The sequence below is a fragment of the Haliotis asinina genome, chromosome 5, assembly GCF_037392515.1.
Source record: "Haliotis asinina isolate JCU_RB_2024 chromosome 5, JCU_Hal_asi_v2, whole genome shotgun sequence".
In the NCBI taxonomy this organism is placed as follows: Eukaryota; Metazoa; Mollusca; class Gastropoda; order Lepetellida; family Haliotidae; genus Haliotis; species Haliotis asinina.
The window spans coordinates 38,409,146-38,427,484 of NC_090284.1; the positions used below are offsets into that span (position 1 = coordinate 38,409,146).

General features: G+C 37.8%; 1 protein-coding gene across 1 annotated transcript; it reads left to right on the forward strand.

Annotated features, from left to right (window-relative positions):
• The first annotated feature begins 140 nt into the window (after positions 1-140).
• LOC137284372 (nuclear protein localization protein 4 homolog) lies at positions 141-17,660 on the forward strand. The gene is made up of 15 exons (XM_067816156.1): positions 141-246; positions 2,241-2,324; positions 3,968-4,080; positions 4,435-4,608; positions 5,009-5,057; positions 5,816-5,910; positions 6,826-6,949; positions 7,195-7,374; positions 8,477-8,638; positions 8,877-9,003; positions 10,540-10,700; positions 11,050-11,223; positions 11,602-11,718; positions 12,542-12,653; positions 15,209-17,660. The coding sequence occupies exons 1-15, from the start codon at positions 232-234 to the stop codon at positions 15,367-15,369; spliced, it is 1,848 nt and encodes a 615-aa protein (XP_067672257.1). The 5' UTR covers positions 141-231; the 3' UTR covers positions 15,370-17,660.
• The last annotated feature ends 679 nt before the right edge of the window (positions 17,661-18,339 follow it).

Here is an 18,339-nt window from a genome sequence, read left to right on the forward strand (position 1 = left end):
CCTGTCAACAGACTTCAGATTTTTGTTAAATTGATGTATTTTGTAAGCTGTGGGTTAACATACAATGTATTTTTCAAAATAATTGATATTATATTTGAAATATTTATTTTAACTGATAAAGAGCAAATCTCGGGGTGAACGAAAGGCACGAGAGCACCTGTCATGGCTGCTTTGTGATTGCTGCACTATCACACTTTAACGCTTCACAGCTGGCAAAGTAAACGTATCGTCATGTCGAAATCAATTGTAAGTACAAACGAAATTGGTCAGTGTGTTACAACCGATCTGTGAGTTGATTGTTCGTAGCAGAAACAGTGTCGACACTGAATACACAAAAGTTGGCTAAATATTTGGATATGACTAGTCATTTTCAGGGTTTCTTTTCAAGCCGTCAGTTGCTAATTTTATATACATGGTGATGAAAACGTGATTTGACATTCATACAAAACTATCACGTACATCATTTAATGACAAGACAATCCCTTGATGTTTCAACGTTTCATTTCTTTCAAACCTTCAAGCAAGTATATTTAATGGTAACATTTCCGAGTCCACATGTCACGGTAATCTATCGAGTATCATCACGAATATGCAATACATATACTCCACGATGTATGGTTGATTCCTTTCATTGAAACCACATTTGAATTTAACACCACGCTTGGAGTACCCCAGACATAAAGTCGTTTCCACCTTAGTTATCAGGTCGAAGTATTTGAAAAATAAATATTTGTTTTTAGAAAAAACTTTCTGGTGTCCCTGCTGTGTCTACATGCCAAAACCTCAACAGATGCACAGATAATCCCCTATCTGTTACCTCAAGTGCACTTGATGGACCAGTCCAACAAGTTAGGCTTAATGAGGCTTAAGACCAAATTGATGATTCCAGAGTAGAATGGGAAATATGACATCATCCTCGACCCACATGCAGACAGTGTAGTAGTGATAAACACTTGGCTCCAAAATGCTGGGCAAGAGATGAATATTCTGAGCTCATGGAGGGGAAAGATGGCAGGAATCATATGTCTTCTTGTTTGGCAACCTCGTCATTGTATAGGGATGATATCTAGACAGTTTCCTCTCTGGCTCTAGTTCCTAAGCATGTTAAGTTTGTGCTGTCTACTGGAGTATGTCTGTGGTCTGTCACAAGTTGACATAGGTTATATATTGCAAGATCTTATAAAGTGAGAAGACTCATTTTGTAATATCAGCTATATTTTTGACTGAAGTTTTTATTGGCTAGTTAATTCATATTAAATGTTTAAAATAACTGCTGCATGTCTCCACTGATTTGGTGAGCTTGGATCATATTGTTACTGTATACACATAAAGTTCTTCCATCTTACTCAGTAAGAAATAAGTTTTTACTCAACCTGTTTTAATCCTTTTAATCCTTATCCCAACTTCTCCCTCTAATCCTGCCCCTGAGCTGTTCCATTATACCTATAGGTACGTGCATAATTCTGCCTTATAGAAGTTTTGGCATGTAGAAGTTTTGGGAGATAACCACTGTGATATTGCTTGAATACTGCTAAATGTAAAAAGCAATGTAAAAGTAACCTCACACACTTAGTCATGTTTTTTAATAATTGTTTACTTACAAATAGTAGTACTCCATCTTTTGACTATCCAGTGACTGACATTATAAGCTTTGATCCTTTAACCTGAGATCTGATAACATGCAATAGACTGAACTTGATCACATCTTACATGCACTATTGGTTACTGATAATCTATTCTGATCTGGAATCTCCACAAACTGGCCAGTAGGACTGGCAGTGAGGTAGCCTCATATGCCTTGTGCAGTTTATATGTTTGTCTTAAGGTAAGAAGGTTAGTGTTACCTGCTCTTGGTTAAAAAAAGAAAATGAAACACCCTGACACGGGGAAGAAAATATTTTGGGGACTTAACTTGTCACCATTTCAAAGTGGCTTAAATGTTCCAAAGATTGTGAAAAATACACAGTTCGATCAATGTAAATGTTACAGAAGAATATTTAATCACTCACTGTGACATGGTTAACGTAAGTTCAATTCCTATCATAGTCATATCTTATATTTTTCAGGACCAAGTGTGGCCTCTTTTTCCATGGGTCTGTTTTGGTAGCACCTCTATGAAAAAAACCTCAGCATGATTTTCACGGATTGGACTGTCACTTTGAGTACTAATTTTTCACTTTCAGTGACAACATCTCATTCATTTTGTATGTCAAGTATTTCTCCTGTTTATCTGTTTTCAGATTGTGCGTGTGCAATCTGCCCTCCATGGCACCAAACGAGTAGATACAAAGTCATCAGAATCTATTGCAGTCCTGCTTGACAAGGTATTGATTTTGTCTGAAATGTTGTGTAAAACATTCATGATTTGGTTTGTTGTTTAATGCTACACTCTGCAATATTCTAGCTATATGGTGTTTGTAGATAATCGAGTCTGGACCAGACATTCCAGTGATCAACATCATGAGCATCAACATATGCAATTGTGATACAATGATGTGTCAACTAAGTCAGCCAGCCTGACCACCCAATCACGTTAGTCACCTCTTTTAGTCTTAACAAGCTTGGGTGACTGAAGACCAATCTAACCATGTTCTTCAAAGCCTTTATGATGAACAGCTGAAATTTCAGTTTGATTTAGCCATTATCAGCAATGTTTTATTAGCGGTCACATTGAAATCACTCGGTCCAGTTTTAAGGACATTGATTAAATGCATCAAAGAAAATATGAGAAATGTCTGGCATTTTTGGTGAAAACTAGTCTGTTGCAATTTGATGAAAGATGTTTGAATCAGATATCAAACTTGTCAGGTATTGAACTGGTAAGAGATTCTCCTCAAAAGATAAAAGAATGTATAAACAATTACTTTGTGAAAAGAAGAAGTCAGGCAAACAACTGGAAATCTATATTATCATAAGACAATATATTGTTGAGAATTTACAGACATATATGGAAAGCAAACATAAACTGAAAAGATCGAAGAACATCCCATTTTATTAATCTCTTTAGCCTCTCATACAGTTGTACTGTAGGAAGGTTTAGAGCTTGTAGTCATTAATAGTGAAACAAGTTTTTCATCATGCACATGCAGCTAGCTTGGATTCTGATAGAAGAGGTACTTTATAGGGTTTGAGTAAGAAGCAGCCTTATGTTCTTGAGACGGTCTCCAATGGCCGTAATGGTGCAAGACATAGTATCTGTTTATTTAGATATTGAGAGGTGATGTTGAATTTCATTCTGTCCAAAGTTTTGAGATGACCCCCACAAACAAGATCACTTGTTTGAACTGTAAATCCAGATGAAATTGACTAGTCATGTTATTGTGGGCATAGGCTTAGTCAACAAACATTTGCTGTTAAATTGTCTTTTGAGCTGAGAGATTTATCTGTTGAAAAGTTAAATGTAATGCTTCCACAAGTGATGTTAGCTGAGGAAAGAAACTGTAAAGAAGGAAACAGTGTACTACACAATAGTTTATTATAGATTTTATGATGGGATGACAACTGACATGCATTGTGGCATGTACAAGAGTACATTTACTATGTAATTATGAGGGGGCAGATGATAATAGTGTAGTGACGTCAATACATTGTGATGTAATTATGAACAGTATATTTTTTTGCCTGATAAAGTGCTGTTGACGTATTTTAGCCGAAGCATCTTTGAACATGATGTACAGTGACAAGTTCCTTATTATGAACCATAGTTTCTTAAACAACTTCCTTGTGATTTGTTGATTAGTAAAGCAAACCAAACATAGAATCTTACTGGGTAAAGGGGTTTTATTGATTTCTTTGATATTTATCATCATTATTAAAGTTTGCATTTTCTGAGATATGTTCTAATTTATAGGTGACATTTTAAAATTTGTTTTGGCAAACCTGTTATTGTTATTGTTATGATTTTACTGTTTCTAATGTGATGAATGTTTAATTGACCATGCTCTAATTATTCAATCTTTTCTTTCAGATTCAAAAGGAATTTAGTCTTGGGGATACAGGATGGAATGTTTTTCAGAATCGAAACAAAACTGGCATTCTTCGCAATTCACGAGCAAAGACAGTTGATTCATACAAGATAAAGTGAGTTTGTTTCTCTGTCAGTGCTTACTACATATTATGGTTGACTTATTTTTATGAGCGTATTTGTTCAGAAAGTGTAGGACATCATAAGCATCGGTCTATACATTTGGGACATGACATGTGTCAACCATGTCAGACATGATGATGTGTCAACCAAGTCAGCAAGCATAGGTTGATGAAAGATCAATTCTTCTGATTTTGAGTGGTCAGTATAACAACTGTGTTAAGAACCATACCAAAACCTTTGGAGAGAAACATGTTGCTATCCATAAAACATGTATGACACGAACAAAGACTATCATCATTTGTTTACTGATATTTGAACTGTTTATGTTAGAGCTGTCTATATTTCAGACATGGTGACATGCTGTACTTGCTATCTGATGAGAAGTCATTATCGGCTGGAGACCAGGCCGAGCCAATGGAAACTGGGAAACCATCCTCCTCCAACTCTGTCCGTGAGGATGAGGTTGATGTCATCCTAAGCAAAGAAGATGGCAAAATATACAGGAGTAGAAATGAACAACTGTAAGAATCAAATCCAGCTTATTTCAGTCTATTAGTCTTTGCTCTGTATCTGTCCTGAGTGTCAGGGTCAGGGTGATTTTCTGTTAGAATATCTAGGTGTTGTGCCAAATGGATGGATGTTTCTATTTGGCAGCCGATTTCTTGTAGTATCTTTTGGTCTGGAAGTTTGTGAATTATTAATTACAGAAATGAACAACATCTGTGTGTATTAATTTATTCATTTTAGGACAGATAGTGAATGGTTTCATTAGAAGTGTAAATCACTGGACATCTGTTGAGTATTTCATACTGTCCTTGTCAGCTGGCAACAAATTTGTTAAAGACCATTACATCATTCTACTTTCATGTAGCATGGTGGAGTGATTGTATATTGCACATCAAAAGGTATTTTTTCTTGCAGGTGTCATCATGGTCCTAAAGGGAAGTGTCTTCACTGTGTTCCTCTTGAAGTATGTGGATTGTTGTGACTAATTTCAATATTAACATAAGTGTATATCGATACCAGGCTACCCTAACATGATTTTTTCAGTCACTGCATGGAGTTATCTCCCTTTCTTGTGTCAACATATTCCTATCCATGTTTGTTTTTTGTTTAACACAAAATTCTAACAATATTTTATCCATATGACTGTAGACTTTGAATACTAGAGTCTGGTCCATGCCATCCAAAGATGATATCAGAGCATCATGACATTCACGAAAAATGTGCTGTTTGTGGAACTTAAGCTGATGGCTCACAGGCTTCCCTCATGCTGGACAGGGGTTGGGAAAGAGAACGTTGACAGTGGGCCATTTTCAGGATTATTAGCTAGTTTCTGAATTTAAAATCGGTCACTGCCCTTGTATCAATAGCAAATTTCAAAATTGTATTAGGCCATTTTTTATTTTAATGTGCAAAATGGCACATGGTCCCTGCCTTTCCCAATCCCTGGCTGGAGTCAGGCCTTTGCTATGATGTTCACAAATAGTTATCACACAGCTGTTATATGTATTTATGAGTGATGATGAGTTGATAAACACCAGAAGGATTGAAGATGTACCATTAACCGTAGTGTAGGTATAACTTAACTTATTATGATTATATTATTTGTAATATTAACATTTGAGGCATTGGTCAGGTGCATACTAGTGAATGTTTGAAAAAGGATTTTGAAGTAGTTTCATTTATCCCATCATGTTTTGACTTTCCCTTACATTTCTCTTGCAGCCTTATGATGAGGAATTTCTAAAAAGCTGTGAACCACCTATCAAGTTTTTGTCTTTCCATTCTTACATCAGGAAGCTGACAGGAGGCGTAGACCGGTAAGTCTTATAAATAGTACAGTCATGTTTGGTTTGGTAATGTTGGCCATTTGTTTGCCAGAATGTCTGTTGTCCACAAGTCCTCAAGCTGGAATATTTATTACTTTTAGAACTTTGAATATGAAATGTTGAAGCCAAGAATTAGACTAAACAAAGCACAAAGTGACTTAATTCACATATTGCGTCTAACCAAATGAATGTGATTTGTTCTGCATTCGTGTGACTGATGTCACCACATAGCAAAACAGAGAGCTACTGTATTCAGCTCTGGCAGGGGTTACTTGGGACCAAGTAGCCCACACAAGTGGTTCTGAAAGATTAATGAGATTTTCCCCGTATTGTCATCAAATAACACTCTGGATGTACAGTCATTTGGGTTACTATATCAACAAGACCATGATGGGATGTAGGTTTTTTAGAAAGATACCCATGAAGATCTGGGTTAAGATTAATCTTCAGTAATCCATGCTGGTTGTATGGGGCAACAAAAGGGAATGGGTTGTCCGGCTTGCTGGCTTGGTTGACATGTTGTCATTTGTGTAGATCATTGCTCATGCTATTGATCACTTGATTTGTTTGGTCCAGCCTCAGTTATTTATGGACTGCCACCATATAGCTGGAATGTTGCTGAGTGTGGCGTAAAACTACTCTTACCCAATCAATTTTAAAGGAAGTGCATCAGCATGTAAAAATTGTTGGTGTAATCACAGATTTATACTAACACTGTTTCATAATTTGTGGTGGGCGGTTGCACTCTGGGCAGTTGGGCAGTTGCACTCTGAAATTCAGTGATTCAGTGTGTGGAAAAGTTGTCTTTGAATGCACAGAGCATGTAGTGAGTTCCAGAGACCTCAGTGTCCTGACAGTAAACCTAGTAGTATTTGAAGTAGTGTTATTCTTTATATTTTGTTTCAGGGGGAAGTTTGTTAATTTGGAAAACATAAGTTGTAAGATAAAACCAGGGTGCAAGGAGCATCCTCCGTGGCCTGGAGGTATATGTACAAAATGCCAGCCAAATGCTGTTACCCTGAACAGACAGGTAAATATTTTCATATATATTCATGCATTTTCATTCCTTTTCTTGCCTTTTTTTTGTGTTGTGTAGTGAAATGTGGCAGACAATAAATTGCATAGTATCTGCTTGGTTGCAAATGGCCCAGTTGTTAATAAATAGTTATATTGAGTGCGTGGATGCCGGTTGCTTCCACCAGTCTATTGTGCATATTATTTCACAAACAGTATGCCTGAATAATCTCATCAGTATTGTTTTGTCATGCCTTTCAGAAATATCGCCATGTTGATAATATCATGTTTGAGAACCCTGTTGTTGCTGACCGCTTCCTAAACTACTGGAGAAGCACAGGTAACCAGAGACTAGGTATCCTGTATGGCAGATATGAACCTCACAAAGACGTCCCACTGGGCATCAAAGCAACAGTTGCGGCTATATATGAACCTCCTCAGGTAAATTTATGTGTATCCCACTTGAAGTTTGTCTGCATTCTGATGGAGAACAAGTTCACAATGGCCCATTCATACTATAGGACTTTTTTTTATGCCCCGCAACACATTTTGCACGGGGTATTAAAATGCGCTCCATCCGTCCGTGCACATTTATCTTTTCTGGAGCATAACATTAAAACCATTCACTATTTCTTCACCAAACTTGGCAGTGTATATGATGGCACATAGGTATCTTTGCTGGTGTACTGGTGCCTTTTGGTAGTTTTGGAATTCTGAATAAAATATTTTTGGCATTTCCATGGCAACAAGTTTGACTTTGATTGAAATTTACCAAGCAGAACTCTAAAACTGTGCAGTATTTCTTCACCAAACTTGACACAGAGATTGGTCTAGTGGTATACTGGTGCCTTATGCTTGTTTTGGAATTCTGAATAAAATATGTTTGGTGTTTTCACACCAACAAGTTTGACAGTAATTGCGGGTTGTGCTCCTTTCAGGAGCAGGACTTTTAAAACCTTTCATAGCCCTCCTTCCACTTCCTTTTGCTATGTACATACCAAAATATGTGGCATAATCATAACTTGTAGACATATTCATGAAGGATATTTTGACGTTGCAGGGTATATTGATGACTTTGTCTTCTCGTTAACCACTTCACAAGGCTATAGTGATATATTGGGCCACACATTCAGCTTCATCCTTGAGGAGCTCCTGTGTTGTCAGTGTATTGGTTCACATATTCAGTTTGGTCCTTGAGGAGTACCTGTGTTGTCAGTGTGTTGGCCCACACATTCAGCTTGCTTCTCACTGAAGTCCCATATTCATATGCCAGAAAATCAGCTAGGTCACACTCCCTGTCCATGTTTTTTAGTCAGCAGAATATTTAGGCGGTGTGTTCCAGTAATTCAGCTATTTCTCTGTGAGTGGTCATAAGGATAATACAGAAATCTAAAGTGTCAATGAGCCGGGTATTATTGTGGCTGATATTAGTTGCTGCTGAAATGTTAAGTGTGGAAACGTTTGAACATTTTTGCCTACTTTTATCTTGTTTATGGAGTTTGAAATAAATGTTCATTAGTTTTTCTGTTACCAACCATTTCAGCAAAGTTCCAAGAACAAGATTGAGCTACTGCCAGATGAAAATGAAGCGATTATAAACGAGGTAGCAGAAAAACTTGGAGTGAAGCCTGTGGGATGGATATTCTCTGATCTTGTAGCTGAAGATCTCACCAAGGGCACTGTTAAGAACTTCAGAGGAAACATGGTTCGTGCACCAGGTGTATTTGTTCAAAAGTATTCAAAGTAGTTGCTCTTACAATACTGTGTTGTGTCAATATTTTCATTAAATTCATTTTTCTTATCAGAACATGGACATATTTCATTACTGAATTGATATTTCTTGGTCATGCGTGTTTGCTGCTAATTTTAATAACGTAACCTTTGATTTTCTAGTCAACAAAATCATAAATATAATGATCAACTTTTTTGTTGTTCTTTCCAAGGATGCCCACTTTCTGAGTTCAGAGGAATGTATTATGGCAGCAGACTTCCAAAATAAGTATCCAAACCCATGTAAACTGTCCTCTAATGGACACTTTGGGTCAAAGTTTGTCACCGTAGTAGTCACAGGTAAGCCCATGCTATCACCCTTCTGAACCAGCTTGCCATGTTGTCACTTCAGTACTACCTCACATAATATTCATTAATATAATATCCTATGTAATTTATAGGCGAAGGGATAGTGTAATGGTTAAAAGCCCAGGTTCTATTCCCCACATGGGTCCAGTTTATGAAACCCATATCTGGTGTACACTTTCGTGATATTGCTCACTCACTCACCCAACTATACAATTTACAAGCTCAAATTAATTGTGTCAATATTGAAAGCATATGTTTTAGTTAGGTACAGCCTTGTAACAACAGAGGCCTGAATCAAGCTGCTTTGTAGACAGTGGTAAAGAGTGACCAGAAATTCTCCCTTGGCATCATTTCTAGTATACTGTTATTATTTTGTTCAGAGAGCATACAAGGCAAAACAAAATTGGCAGATGCCATGACACTTAGTAGATTGCTATGGTGATGTCATCACACTTTGTAGATTGCCATGGTGATGTCATGACACGTTGTAGATTGTCATGGTGATGTCATGATGCTTTGTAGATTGCCATGGACATGACATGACACTTCGTAGATTGCCATGGAGATGTCTTAACCTGGGTCAGGAATGATACAAGAAAAAATCTCACATGGGACCGAAAAATGAGATTTTTTCAAGTCTTATGAGATTTAACTGTTCATGATCGTTCACAAGAAAAGGAATATATGACAAATGCACTTTCATGTGTAGTCTTTAAGAATATAAGTATCCCTTTTTGGAGGCATGATAATGTTGCAGAACACAACATCCAAATGCGAACTCCGTACAGCATCGCACAGTGCATGAACAACACAGTACTGCGAGGCTCAGAGATTGATATTGCTTTGGTAGATGTCATAACTCTTGGTAGATTGCTTGGTGTTGTCATGACATTTTGCTGATAGCCATGGAGATGTAACGACACTTTGTAAATAGAAAGGGAGATGTTATGACACTTTGTTGATAGAAATGGAGATGTCTTGACACAGATAGCCATGGAGATATCATGACACTTTGTAGGTTAACATGGAGATGTCATGACACTTTGTAGGTTAACATGGAGATGTCATGACACATTGTAGAAAGAAATGGAGATATCATGACACTTTGTAGGTTAACATGGAGATGTCATGACACTTTGTAGGTTAACATGGAGATGTCATGACACATTGTAGAAAGAAATGGAGATATCATGACACTTTGTAGGTTAACATAGAGATGTCATGACACATTGTAGAAAGAAATGGAGATATCATGACGCTTTATAGGTAGAAATGGAGATGTCATGACGCTTTATAGGTAGAAATGGAGATGTCATGACACTTTATAGGTAGAAATGGAGATGTCATGACGCTTTATAGATTGCCATGGAGATGTCATGACACATTGGAGATAGAAATGAAGATTTTCTGACACTTTTTAGATAGAAATGGAGATGTGATGACACTTTTTAGATTGTTATTATGAAATGACATTTGGCATGTTGTCAAGATTAAGTATGTGTACGCTATAGATGTTGTTTTTTCCAGGTGACAACAACAACCAGATTCACTTTGACGGCTACCAGGTTTCCAATCAGTGCATGGCATTAGTGAGAGATGACTGCCTTATTCCCACTAAAGATGTTCCAGAGTTGGGCTATGTCAAAGAGTCAACGAATGAACAATATGTCCCAGATGTCTTTTATAAAGTATGATTAGAACATTTACTTCTATTATCTTGAACTAAATTTCTGTCACTTCCCCTGCATCACTGAGAAAGATATATTTCATATGACTGGGGCAAGAACCAGTGATTATCAGCTTGTTTTCCCTTTGGATGCAGTTAGTGTTCAAAACAAACTTTGCCTTATGTGCAACATGGCCTCCTGCATTGTAGAAGTAGCAGAAAGTATTTTTGATGTTTTGATGTTTTGATGTGATTTTCTCTGAGCTAAAGGGATTTCAATATACAATGTGTTCTGTCTATTTCAGTGATTTCTGTTTACCAGAAAGTTGTTACTCGTTGATTATTATGAATTTTTGATGATTGTTTTACAGAACAAAGATAACTATGGGAATGAAGTGACTCAGCTGGCTCGCCCCCTCCCTGTAGAGTATCTCCTGGTAGATCTCCCAGCAGCCTTCCCGGTCGAGCCACAGTACACTTTCCAGACAAACAATGGCCTCAAACCCTTCCCTGTAGAAAACCGTGCCAACATTGGGGAATGTCAGGTATAGGTCTCTTTGGAAGTTAGCTGTCAGCCATGATGCATACTGTGCATATTCACAAGATCTCCTGTCATACCACCATTTTAAGTGATAACTTAATAAAGTAATGTCATTGTGTTTGCTTTGGGCAAGATTGATTTTCTGGCTGATAATAATGATTTTAGTTAATACTTAAGGTGTTTAATACAGTTTTGATTTTAATTATAATTATTATAATTACTAGCTTAATTAAACCAATATATATAACCAAGATGTCCAGTGACCATCATGCAAAGTTTGTCAACAGATATCTGACAGCCAAAGCCATTGATTACCCACATTAGTTTGCAGAATCATCACCTTCAGGGTACATATGTACTGACTTTCTAGTATTACCTTTAGGACTTCACAAGCTTAGTGCAGTACATGGAACAGTTTCCACCAAACCGTTTCCTGGATGCCATGTCAGACTTTCACCTTCTGCTGTTCTTGGCAACATCAGATCTGCTGCCTCTCAAGGTAAGGGTGAACTACTCTTTCTAGTGGTGTGTTGTACCCTGACCCAGAGGTAAATCACCCAATATTTAGCTTATTATCATTGTAATAAAATGATTCAAAATATCGGATATGTTAGTTGTGGTACAATAATACAGTGATCTTTTGCAGTAAATCAATACTATGGCGTACTCAATTGCTCCATTTAAGGGAGCTCCCCAACAACTATATATGTTCATGTCATCACAAATAGTATGTCAACAAATTAACAAATCCACTGTTATGCTTAAGTTAGTCATGTTGTAAGAATTAACTAGCCAAATTCATTACGGATGGCAATGTAAAGTGTCTGTTGTGTATCCCCATATTATGGCTTTTCAGAAGTGCTGAAGAAATTTTCATTATCTTGATTATTTATGTGAACAGCTGTGAAACATTGCACTAATTTATATTAGACAACTTTGTCATGAGGACAACCCATCATCTGAGTACTGAGTAGTTACAATGTTGATTCAACACTATACCACAAGTGAACACTGTTGTCAGACACCTTGTTTGTCCTGAGTGGGTTTCTACGTTTGCCAATAACACCACTTTGATTGTGGTGTTTACCAAAACTGGAATACTGTTCAATGTCAAATCAAAACATTAGTCACTCACTCCGACCCACCCATTCACTCACTCACTCAGATTATGTGACATTGTACCCTTATTTTCCAAAAAGAAGCTATATGTATCTTACTATGGCTTTAAGAATGATTTGGTGTAGTATTTAATATGTTTAAAAACTTTCACTCTGTCACGATATGCCTCATCAGTAACATACTTGTGTCTTTATGTGCCTCAGGACAGGATGAGTGTGGTGCTAGAAGCAGTTAGGACAAGGAGCAAAGATAAGGCTTTAGAGTTCAAGAGAAGTGAGGAATGGGCAACTGTGGAAGAAATGATGTCAGCACATGGTACGTATATCATTAGTCATAAGTCAGGGATCAAAATGAATTTACCGATTTATTTATCATTGATACTTATCATGCTCAACAAATATCAATCATGCATCCTTGTGGAAATTTCAGAGTCAAGGTCCCCAACGTGATATTTGTAAGTGTCGACTAATTGCAAAGTGTTCGATGGTTACCCTGAATGGCCGCATAAGTATGTTGGATACAGGCTGGGAAAGCCACATTTCCAAAACAAATAGCTCTCCCGGTAATAGTTATGGTTGCACGAACATGGAATGTGGCTCTCCCGGCTATGCTATCAAAACATGCTTAATGATTCAAACCTGTTACAGTATTTAACAAAATAAGACATGTTTCCTCATAATTATCTTCAGATTACAACAAAGTTGTGTTTCTATAAGTAACACACAATAATATCTAGATAATAATTAATATTCATTTGTAAAACATAAATAATAATAATGATAATGAAATAAGAACTACACTTGGTGACAATCCTTATTGACAGAGAAGCCCATTCTTGTTTACATTCAGACAACATTCTTGTTTATCCCACTACTGTAGGTGAAGGAGATCGCCCACATGGTCCACATACTGCATCTCATTCAGTTGTTGGCTCAGAGGTTCAGTCTTCAGTGATGCAATGCAAGCGTCAGTTCTATATTCCTTTCTTTGTGGCGGTGCTGTCCACTGGTTAGAAAGTCTCAGGACAGCAACCTCTGTGAGAGACTACTCGTGCAGAAATATCGCCACTATCTCGTAAATGTTAGGATGGCTCTACAGAGCAAGTCTTTTTACCTTGTTGTGCCACCCTTTGAGATTATTGCTTGTACGATGGTTCTGGTTGTCAAAGTGATTCCACACATCTGACATGAAAGCCTGGCCCTGAACCCAGCTGGTTGTTGCATGCTCCTAACTATCTACCTCATCTTCCGTATACTCCATCACGAGACCTTCTCTCTGCACCCTCCTCCAGATACACTGGGTGAAATGGAAAAAAACACCCCCTAACAGATGTCTCAGGAAACACATCGCTCACGGCATTGTGTGCTGCCTGTTCAAAGTCCAGCTGGATTGTACGTGAAGCAAACTGTAACATTTGCCTATGGGAAGCATCACACAAGTACTGAAACGTGCTAACATAGCACTCCTTTGTTCTGTTCGACAGCAAGCAATACACCAATGGAAACATATGGTCCAATACCTCTGCATGAATACAATAAATCTGATCAAACAATTTTGGGCAGGCATAAAATGTACTGTTACAAAACACAACATCTGCATTACTCAAGTGTTGAGTGTTTTTGTCCATTGTGAAAATAAGGACATCATCACTAACACGGTGCAGGAACTGGTCGCCACCTTCCGTTCTTGAATACTTCTCCTCCAACTCGATCTGGGGTCTGCTGGCAATGAAGGCGGGGCAAGGTCTTGTTTCTCTGGTGGTAGAGCATGGTAGTGAGGGACTTCAGAGCTGGTATCTGCTTCAGAAGGTCATCTGGGACGATGTCATGATGCTGGCGTGGTCTGGAGATCTCCTCGCCATAGATGGTGGGTATGGGGGTTGTTTCAGTCCTTGCTCTCTCCGTCAGTCTCGCTTTGAAGGTGTCAGCTTCAAACTCAAAAGGAAAGGCATTGTGAGAGTGATCCATAATCTCAATGGCATGGAGCATTTCACCCTGAGTTGTGATCCGTGCAGTGCACTCAGAAACAACACAAGACCAGTATTTCCTTTCACAGCGAGTGCTCTTACACCGAAACTTAAAGCCATCATAGTACAAATGCCTGCTTCCCCTCACACTCTCAATGAAGTGTATTTGAACTTGTGCATTTGCCATGGTTCTGACATGGAGTGAACAAGAAGTCATTTATATATGATAGGGACAAACAAGATTGACTCAGTGTCAATAAGTTTTAAAGAAGTACGCCTTTGATCTCACACTTGGGGGAAGAAAAATTGGTTAGATTACTCTAATTATTGCTATACACCGTGCTTGTGAGTAGTAAAGATTACTAGTTTCCTATGAACACAATATTATATAATGTGGCTTTGAATCCTAAATAGGGACAGTCTTCTCCCGGTATTGCTAAACACAGGGCTTTTAAGTAGTTAAGATTATTTGTTTCTCATACATAGGGACACTTTTTTACCTGTTACGGTAATCCATTGATAAAGTAACCTGTTGGCTTCCCCGGCTACATGTAATTGGAAATGTGGCTTTCCTGGTAATAGTAATTTTTAAAATGTGGCTTTCCCGGCCTGACACCAGTATGTCTCAGTGTACTGTGTAGTGATGGTTTCAATTGCTGACCAAACAATGGTTTCCTTTTTCCATACTTGATGGCTGGAATGTTTTAACCTGTGGCCAAAAACAACATTCAGTGTGGGGTAATCACTATGTCCATCCATTTTTGCCCTGGTCTGTCTTTCTCCATCCATTCATTCTTTTCTTCTCATACCAGATCTTGAAAACATGAACATTTAGTTGTATAAGACTTTGTTTTAAGATTTAACTCTGTTGACTTTGTATGCAGTGACTGATTGTCTGTTTCAGCACCGTCCCCACCGATGTCCCGCCAGGCATCCTATGTTGGTCCTGGTGCAGCCCCTCTGCCACCTATTGGCAGCACTGCCAGTTCATGGACTTGTGATCACTGTACATACATCAACAAGCCTGAACATACAGCCTGTGATATCTGCTCTCTACCACGATGAACGCCTGGCTAGCTCTGTCTTGGTCTATATGCAGGAAGAACGATTGTTGAGATCATGAACCCAAGTCAACACACACTTTGCTCATGTCTTACGGTTGTGGGAATAACACGAGAATACAGTTCTCCTTGTTAATACATGTCTAATGTTCATGTATAATCTCATGTTCATGTGTATCACATTTAAGCATGTGAACAAGTACAGCAAGTTCAGCAAGAACAGAATGGGTCAGTGGTACTGTGTTTCCTCCTCATCAAAGACGTGGGTGTGATTCTAGAGTTGGAACATTTAAAGTCCATTTTCTGAGTCCTTTGCTGTGGTCGTGGTTGACGACTGACTAGGGCCTCCTAAGACCCAAAGCCCCCAACTGACAAGACTTGAAAGGAATGTTTCTGACTTGGGCTTATGAGCCATTGATGAATACTGTCACAGATGTAAGATGTAACTGAAGAATTTGTGATGACATTGTAAGTGCTATCAGTTATGTGAGTTTATGTAAAGAAATAGGTCTGGCTCATTGTGGCTGTTTGGATGTGCTGTTTATATGTATAGAATGTTAAAACAAAAGGATATGCTATGGCACACTTGGTTGGGGTATGTTGGCCCCAGCATTACCCCTGTGATCTTGTTAAAAAATGTTTGGATGTGTTCCAAACATATCTGTAAATGCCCTGTCTTACATTCATCTTCAAAATGTTTTCAACTGTTAAAGGAGAAGATCTTTGAATGGATGTCAGTCTTGATTAGAAAGAAATAATGTCAAAAAGAAAATGTTTTTACTCAGAATAGTGGTTAAGCTGTATTGCCTCATGCTGGTGAAACTATAGGAGTTCCATTTACTGCTACAATGACTTGGATTGATTACATTATGTGTCTAACAGTTGGGTTACTGGTATTAGGCTTACCTTTGTATTTAGAATCAGTAAGACTGGTTTCATGTGGTGTAAGTAGACAAACATGTATCAAGACTGGCTAATGTACTTATTAATTTATTGGAATTCTGAAAACTCCAAATGGGAGAACCAGATGCTGATATATATATATCCTTGCTGCTTCCTATGGAAGTAGAATTTAGGAACTAGGAGAGCTGTATTCATTATCTAAAACAGGAATCTGTGTATCTTAGGATCTGTGACAGGCGATCCATTCTGTAAAACAATTAAAATGCCATAGTAATGATTACATTGGTACTCTGAAAACTTCATATAGACTTACAGTAGTGCTAAATTCGCTTTGTTATATATCAAAGTTTGTGAAGAATGTCCACATTGGTGGATTGTAGTAATCTACACATACAAGATCATAGATGGACATATATTTGGCCTCAGCACTGGCCCATGTCAGCTTAAGATTAAATGATTTGGGTGAATGGTTGGATTGAGTTTGTAAACTATATACCGTACATTATACACTGATAGTGGAAATCAACAAGGATATTGGTAGCTGTGATCATTAGTCCTAAAAAGGGTTTAAGGAGTAAACAGTGTTTTGGTGCAATGAGCATTTAGTTCATTCATTCAAAGTCATTTAATTTTTTGTTGTTGAAATATTCAAATGAAACAAAGATAACCGATAACCTTTTGAGGGATAAACGTTTCAGCTGGAGGTGTCTCAGCTTTGTGTTTTCTGTCAAAATACTATCAGTAAGTTCATTTAAGCTTAATGCCAAATTAGTTTTAAGACATTATTATGAGCTGCTGAGAGTCAGGTAGATGTCTTATCCATCACGCTAGACTGCATGCCCTGTGAGGACCTTATGTAACATTTGGCCCTCTGTTTCTGCACTTTCATTTAGGAAATTCTACAGTGCCTGCAGTTTTTGCTGACTGTTTGCCATTCACAGAAACTGATTGGAAGTGATTGTAACAACAGTGTCTGGTATCATCAAATGCCTCTGTCTTTCGGTGAACACCATATTTTACAGTCCATAGTTTGAAAATTTCTTATTACTTCATCTTTTTACAGTCAGTTCACATGGAAGTAAACAAAATGTGTCATTGTTTGACAAACTGTACACCAGTTGTTGAGATAAAGTGAAGAATCATTGGCAGGTTCAATTTCTTGTACATTTATTTCCTTGTTTGATGATTTCAAATGTATTTTTAAGTCAAACCAGGAAGTATTTTGGGGCCAGATGTGCCAAGTTTAGGCTAAATGTTCTATTAAACAGTAAATTCGGTTTGCTAAACCAAGTACATTTATTTGTTAATTAAAAGCATAATTTATTTTCTTGTGTGTATATCATGCCTTTGTCAAGGGGCAAAGCCATCCATGTTAATAAACATCATCACTCATTTCCTGTTCTGTAATTCTGTTATGAACTGTTGGATGTCAGGTTTGGTTGTACTTGTGATTCATGTACAACCAAACCAGAGTGAAATTTAGGCAACTCCTTTAGAGAACGAATAAACTCAATTTTTTGGTACTCGTTTTTCCCACTGCATCTGAAAGACTTCTGGTTAGTCATAAATGGTACACCATTTTTAAAAAATAAACTTGTGGTTAATTAATACCAAGCGCTCAAAAGTTGCTAAAAAACTGCCTGCTTCGCTCTCTCTCCCCAACGAAACACAGACAAGTTACGTAACTCTGTCGCAGAGCCCTGCAGTGACGTCATAGAAGGAACGATTTTCAGTTAGTTGTATAGAAAATGTGTAGGACCCTCGTCATTTTGATTTCTCGACGTCACCAAAGACATGCCGAATTATGTTGTTGCCGTCAATTGCTCCATGGGGTCGGGTGATGGTGTCACTATGCACAGATTTCCACTTACCACCGTAGTTTGTGCTTAAATTGGTTATTTTTGTGTGCGAAGCGAGCGTTGTGGAAGCGTGTGGTATATACTAAATCGGATGGTTCGCAACCTACCACGGATAGAAAATGGAGTTCAAGTTTCATCGAGTTTATAAAATCAAGACTGCTTACTTACGGAAGCGGTGAAATGACCTCATGGAATAAAATTTATCTTGAGCG

What these genes read in the sequence shown, in the direction of transcription:
- LOC137284372 (XM_067816156.1), top strand. An exon ending in TTGCAGTCCTGCTTGACAAG is followed by an intron (nt 2,325 to 3,967) that starts GTATTGATTTTG and finishes CTTTTCTTTCAG; the next exon opens with ATTCAAAAGGAATTTAGTCT. An exon ending in AGGAGTAGAAATGAACAACT is followed by an intron (nt 4,609 to 5,008) that starts GTAAGAATCAAA and finishes TTTTTCTTGCAG; the next exon opens with GTGTCATCATGGTCCTAAAG.